Source organism: Saccostrea cucullata, unplaced genomic scaffold, assembly GCF_032062105.1.
Source record: "Saccostrea cucullata isolate Sc308-1 unplaced genomic scaffold, CSIRO_AGI_Scuc_v1 ctg3394, whole genome shotgun sequence".
NCBI lineage: Eukaryota > Metazoa > Mollusca > Bivalvia > Ostreida > Ostreidae > Saccostrea > Saccostrea cuccullata.
This window is the reverse complement of record NW_026918302.1, coordinates 105,368-112,393: the sequence shown is the minus strand read 5'-3', so window position 1 is coordinate 112,393 and position 7,026 is coordinate 105,368. Positions and strand designations below refer to the sequence as shown.

General features: G+C 41.3%; 1 protein-coding gene across 1 annotated transcript; it reads left to right on the top strand.

Moving 5' to 3' along the window:
- The first annotated feature begins 309 nt into the window (after positions 1-309).
- Positions 310-1,115, top strand: LOC134262700 (A disintegrin and metalloproteinase with thrombospondin motifs 9-like). Its single transcript, XM_062745070.1, has 3 exons — positions 310-477; positions 676-829; positions 1,012-1,115. The coding sequence occupies exons 1-3, from the start codon at positions 310-312 to the stop codon at positions 1,056-1,058; spliced, it is 369 nt and encodes a 122-aa protein (XP_062601054.1). The 3' UTR covers positions 1,059-1,115.
- Positions 1,116-7,026: the final 5,911 nt, after the last annotated feature.

Below are 7,026 nucleotides of genomic sequence, written 5' to 3'. Positions count from 1 at the left end.
TTAAAGAGGGTCGATTTTTCAAAAGTAAAAATAAATATTCAGGTACATATATATTTAAGTGTCAGCAAAAGTAGTATACAATTGAAAGCTATGTTTAAAAATACTAAACATGACATAGGAATTAGTTTTTGTCTCCAATCGGTTCTTATTAGACCCTTCTATGTATGTATAAAAATAACAGCATGAGTTGAAAAAAAGCGGAAAAAATATTCAGCTTAGTTCATTTAATAATATGGAAATTTACTTTGTATTCTACTATGTTGGAGTCAATGCATTGCAATACCTTGATTTATATTGATAATCTAGAATATGGAAATATATTGCAATGATTACACATTCACCTCGGTGACTGGTTCACCCACGATTGAGTACGGACAAAGCACTGACTGCAATGGCGAATCTTTTCGGAACCCCTGCCCACGCTTCTCAGAAGCTGTCATCAACTCTATGGGGACAGGGCTGATCGTGGATCCTACTGTAAGACCTGATTTTAATTTTAATTTTATTAATGTTGCGAAACAACGCCACAGATATAATTTTATATAGTATAATCACGAGAAACTTGTTAATTCATATTCAAATGTTTCAACTACATGTACATTAATGTATCTGTAGATACCATATACTTATTGAGGAATTCCTAGATAACATAATTATGAATTAATGTATCTACAGATAAAATGGGGTAAAATAAGTGGCTGGTGGGCAGAAGTGAAAAATTTGGATCGGTCAACAGATGGTTCTCAGATATCGTTTGTGTGTACTGGATGGTGCGGCGAGTGTGGCCCAACATCTGGACCAATCACACTACAGCCGTCAAAAGAATTCAGTAAGATATGTATTCAATCAATGCCTTTTTATTAGAAGTTGAAATGTTCCTTTTCCTCAAATCTATAATATATTTATTGTAGTATAACAAAGAGAAATATTTGGTGAAAATGGAAATTATAGCTGTAATCTGATAATTGTTTCTAAATTGCATGCTTTTACTTCATGAATATTTTTTTTCAGTTTCAGCGACAGAGGCGAAAGCTTTCGTCTGTAATTTCAGTTTGTAATTTGATTCTGCTATAGCCCTTCCCATTATAAGCATTATTCAAACAATATGACAGAAGGTATGCAAAAACAACTTTTTTGTATACATGTACTTGAAGTAAATAAATATTTAAACATGTTAGTGTTTTTAAGGAATTCTTTATTTCTTAAGGTTAGGTTAGGAAGCGTTTTCTGTTGCTTCAGAGATATTTATTTATCTCTATAACTATGTTCTATACCCAAACTGGACTGTAACTGTCTTGCCTGACATGTATTCGATGTCCATCATGCTTATAATTTTTAAAAAATATTTTTTTCTTGAGCAAAATTTGGAACCAACATTCAAGTTTTTAAAAGTCAACTTTTGACGTGAAGGTAATGGGGTAAAAAATCATTAAGGTATTTTTTGAAAAGTATTGTCACAGGTAATGCATAATACAAATATATGAAAGCCTGTCCTCCTTGTAAAAAAAATTCTACAATATAGATTTTCTCAAGCTTCAAGGTTAAGTTCGTAGCTGAGGTCAAAAATCACAGTAGATTTGATAACGTCTTGCCAAATGTAGTGTATATTTTAAGAAAGCCCCTCCACTTCAAAACAAGAACAACGAACAAGGTTTGTTTTAAGATTAATGTTAAATGGTACTATTTACAGGTAGTTTTACGCAAGTTTCAAGGTCAACATCACGCAGTTAGTATTTTGTATATACGAGGGTTGTCGAAAAAGTTCGTGGACATTTAAGTTTTTGTTAAAATAAATAGTTCTATCTCTCTAATATATATCAAAATATATCTCATGAAAATCCAAGTCAGGTAGATTTTATTTTTATTGATGTAACTTTATATTTTTGTAAAAATCGGGGTCTTGAAAGGCCGCGGATAGTGCGCACGGACCAGTCAGACGTTACACTAATTTCATTATAACGTCAAACATTTAGATAAATTTTTAATACATGTTCATGGACACACTCTATTTTTTCTTTATTATGTCACACTGCAAAATGCTAGCAATAATCTTTAAGTATAGATTACAATTTGTTTAATTATTAAAATTTACAACAATACACACTGATTTTCAAGCGTCATCAATATAATTGCGCTAGATTTATAAGAACGTCATGAATAGAAATATCCATTTTCATTAAAAAGAACCATGTTTTTAAATCCTTGTTGTGTCTTCGAATTTGTACGCACCGTTGAAAAATCACATATACCAAATTCTAAAATCAATAAACAAAATTTAATCAAACAACTTTGAGTTGTCTCAACAAATATTTTGTCTTTGACTTCGTTTTAGCCGTATAAAAACATTTTTTTAAATCACATGCTGTCTCGTTCGGACGACCGACCTTGCTTTTTCTGTCGTGTTTTGACACATATTTGTCAGGGTTTTGTTTAGTATTTTCACTGTCTATTTAGTAACCGATACTTAAGATGTCAAAAATGATTACAGTATAGCCTCTTTATTTCTGTTACATATATACTCAACAAAAAAAGAAACGCATATTGTTTTACTCATCAAAGAAATTTTGAAAAAGTATATGGAACAACTATATCTTTTTTATCATTGGATACATGAGACCTATTTAATGGACAACTTTTAAAACCTAAGAGTTTAATTACTAAGTATTTCCCTTGATTGATCATGTTTATGAAAATAGTGTTTTACATGATTTCCTGTAAATCGGAGGTCTATTTTCATTGATATTTTGGATTTAGAGAAACAATAAACATTCCTATTAAACCCATATTTAAAATTTGATTGCAATGTTGATGCTGCAATGTCACGCCTAAACAAAGATGAATGCAACCGAGCTAGTTGGAGCTACGTAACAGAAAGACACAACTGCATTTGGTATACATCAATCGTCTTTTCAGCGATCAAACGTACGTTTCAAGCAGCTAGGAACACAGATGATAGACCAAGTGCTTCTGGAAGGACTGTGAGGGGCAGGTTCATGCATTCGTACACGGTGTCCGTATTTTGGAAATCCACTAGCGCTGAGACATAGCAAAAGACATTTGGAGGCGACGACAATGACTTCAACTTAACTTTTCAATGCGCAACATAGGACATGTTTAATTTTTATCACAACACACTCTAGGATTACTTTTAAAATATAGGGTTTAAACTGAAAACTTAGATTACAATCTCCCGTCTCTCTCCCACTCTCCCATTCTCTCTCTCCATCTCTTCCCACTATCTCTCTCTCCCATTCTCCCCACTATCTCTCTTTCCACTCTCTCTCTCTCTCCACTCTCCCCACTCCCTTTCTCTCTCATTCCTCTCTCTCTCTTCACTTTTCCACTCTGTCCCATTCTCTCCCACTCCCTCCCACTCTCCACTCCCTCTCTCCCAACTCTCTCCCTCCCTCTCCCCACTCTCTCTCCCAATCTCCCTCTCTCTCTCTCCACTCTCTCCCTCTCTCTCTCCCACTCCCTCTCTCCCACTCCCTCTCTCTCCCACTCCTCTCTCTCCCTCTCTCCACTCCCTCTCCCTCCCTCTCTCTCCCACTCTCCTCTCTCTCTCTCCTCACTCTCCCCTCCCTCTCTCCCCACTCCCTCTCTCTCCTCTCTCCCCTCTCCCTCTCTCCCCCACTCTCTCTCTACTCTCCTCTCTCTCTCCCACTCCCAACTCTCTCTCCCCTCCCTCTCTCCCACTCTCCCCTCCTCTCCTCCCTCTCCTCCCCCTCTCTCTCCCACTCCTCTCTCTCTCTCTCTCCCTCCTCTCTCTCTCCCACTCTCTCTCCCACTCTCCCCACTCCCTCTCTCTCCCCACTCTCTCCCCACTCCCTTTCGCTCACCCACTCTCTCTCCCACTCCCTCTCTCCATCCCCACTCTCTCCCCACTCCTCTCTCTCTCTCTCCACTCTCCCCACTCCTCTCTCTCCCACTCTCTCTCCCCACTCCTCTCTCTCTCCCACTCTCCAAACTCCCTCTCTCTCTCTCCCATTCCCTCTCTCTCCCACTCTCCCTCTCCCTCTCTCCCACTCTCACTCTCCCCTCTCTCTCTCGCCCACTCTCCCCACTCCCTCTCTCTCCCCACTCCTCTCTCCCCTCTCTCTCTCTCTCCTCTCTCTCCCTCTCTCCCAACTCCCTCTCTCTCCCCACTCTCTCATCTCCCTTCTCCCCACTCCCCTCTGTTCCACTCTCCCACTCCCTCTCTCTCCCCACTCTCTCTCCACTCTCTCTCTCTCCCTCTCTCTCCCTCTCTCTCTCTCCTCTCTTCTCTCTCACTCTCTCTCCCCACTCCTCTCTCTCCCCCTCTCTCCACTCTCCCCACTCCCTCTCTCTTCCTCTCTCCTCTCTTCCCACTCTCCCCACTCCCTCTCTCCCCACTCCCTCTCTCACCCACACTACCAACTCCCTCTCCCCATTCCCTCTCTCCCCACTCCACTCTCTCCCACTCTCCAACTCTCTCCCCACTCCCTCTCTCTTCCACTCCGTCTTTCTCACCCACTCTCTCCCCACTCCCTCCCTTTCTCACTCCCCACTCTCTCTCCCACTCTCCCCTCTCCCTCCCTCTCTCCCACTCCTCTCTCTCCCACTCTTCCCACTCCCTCTCTCTCCTGTCTCTCCCACTTTCCCCACTCCCATCTCTCTCCCCATTCCCTCTCTCTCCCACTCTCCCTACTCCCTCTCTCTCCCACTCCTCTCTGCCCACTCCCTCTCTCTCCCACTCCTCACTCTCCCCACTCCTCTCTCTCCCACTCTCCCGACTCCCTCTCTCTCCCCACTCCTGTCTCTCCCACTCTCCCCACTCCTCTCTCTCCCACTCTACCAACTCCCTCTCTCTCCCACTCTACCAACTCCCTTTCTCCCCATTCCCTCTGTTCCACTCTCCCCACTCCCTCTCTCCCACTCCTCTCTCCGACTCTCCCCACTCCCTCTCTCTGCCACTCTCTCCACTCCCTTTCTCCCACTCCTCTCTCTCCCCACTCCTCTCTCTCCCACTCCACGAACTCCCTCTCCCCCCATTCCCTCTCTTCCACTCTCCCCACTCCCTCTCTCCCCACTCCCTCTCTCTCCCACTCTACCAACTCCCTCTCCCCATTCCCTCTCTGTTCCAGTCTCCCCACTCTTCTCCCTCCCACTCTCCCCACTCCTCTCTCTCCCACTCTACCAACTCCCTCTCTCCCACTCCTCTCTCTCCCACTCTCCCCACTCCCTCTCTCTCCTGTCTCTCCCACTTTCCTCACTCCCTCTCTCTCCCCATTCCCTCTCTCTCTCTCCCCACTTCCTCTCTCTCTCCCTCTCTCTCCCCACTCCCTTCCTCTCCCTCCATCCACCTCCTCTCTCTCTCTCTCTCTCTCTCTCTCCCACTCTCCCCACTCCCTCTCCCACTCCTCTCTCCCCACTCCTCTCCTTCCCATGCTCCCCGCTCCCTCTCTCCTACTCTCCCCACTCCTTTCTCTCCCACTTCACTCCCTCTCTCTCCCCACTCCTCTCTCACCCCACTCCTCTCTCTCCCCACTATCCTCCCCTCTCTCTCCCACTCTCCTCTCTCCCCACCCCTTCTCTCTCTCCTACTCTCTATCTCCCTCCCATTCTCCCCACTCCCCTTTTCTCTACCACTGCCTCCACTCCCTCTCTCCTATTCTTTCTCCCCTACTCCCCACTCTCACTTATCTAAAATAATATTAATTTAAAAAAAACTATCAAGAAATCATTATGAATGTTTTATTTTTATCAATTTACTTCAAGTTTTACCTTTTAGCAGAATTGTATATTTTTGGGAAAAAATAATGTATTTTTAAATTATAAGGGGAATAAATTTAATCATCACAAAAATACTGCTTCCCTATTTGCAATTTGCTTGAATAACAATATTTATATGCATAGAAGCTTTAGAAGAATTAATTGATGTCCTTGGCTTCTTTTTCTATATCATCTTCCATAATGAACTTTTCCAGGGATACACAATTCTAGACAGAATTTGAATTTCCAATATAGTAAATTACGTCAATAGTTTACTCACATGTATCATTTGAATTGAACTCAAGATATTTCACTGATTTCAGAACTTTACTTTTCACACCCCAAAATGTATTGTATCACTTTGATTAACATCACAAATATCATATACAGGATAAATAGAATTTTTAGCAAGGATTTTATTTTGGCATTATTAGCGAGGGTGCTGAGATAATTAAAATTAAATATCGCTAAAAATTAATTGCGTTTTATTTCAAATAGCTACTTTGATGTGCATTTTAAAATCGCTAAATTAACATCTCGCTAAAAATAAATTTCCAGATTTTAAGAACAAATCGCTAAATTTGTATCTTGCTAAAATTTCCACTTATACAGTAATTGATTTAATATGATAGACTGTTTGCTTTGAATATACCTGCTAGAATGTCAAAAAAAACATCTAAAAAATCAAAATGAAATATACTTGAAAAAAAGAGGCCCAGTGCCCACATTGCTCACCAAAGCACTTTGGCTAAGAAAAAGCAGAAATCAGTTTAGTAATGAAAAGTTTAGATATTTAAAGTGGTTCAGGGAGGTATGATTTGAAGAAACTTAAAATCTCCACTTCTTTTGAATTAATATGATGGCTTTGCTGCTTTGCTGTTCTTAAGATGAAAATTTTTATCGATATATCCTTTATAAGCTCACCTGAGCTGAAAGCTCAATTGAGCTATTCTGGTGGTCTGTCTCTGTCTAGCTGTCAGTCCATCTGTAAACCTTTCACATTTTCGACTTCTTCTCCAGAACTACTGGGCCAACTTCAACCAAACTTGCCACAAAGTAATCTTTTGTAAAGGGGATTCAAGTTTGTTCAAATAAAGGGCTACACCTTTATTCAAGGTGAGATAATCAAGAAATAGTGAAAATTTGGTGGCATGTTTTAAAAATCTTATTCTCAAGAACCACTGGGTAGGGAAAGATGAAACTAATTTGGAAACATCCTTAGATAGTGTAGATTCATAAGTTTGTTCAAATCATGACCCCTGGGGGTTGGGTGGGGTGAGTTTTACATAGGAA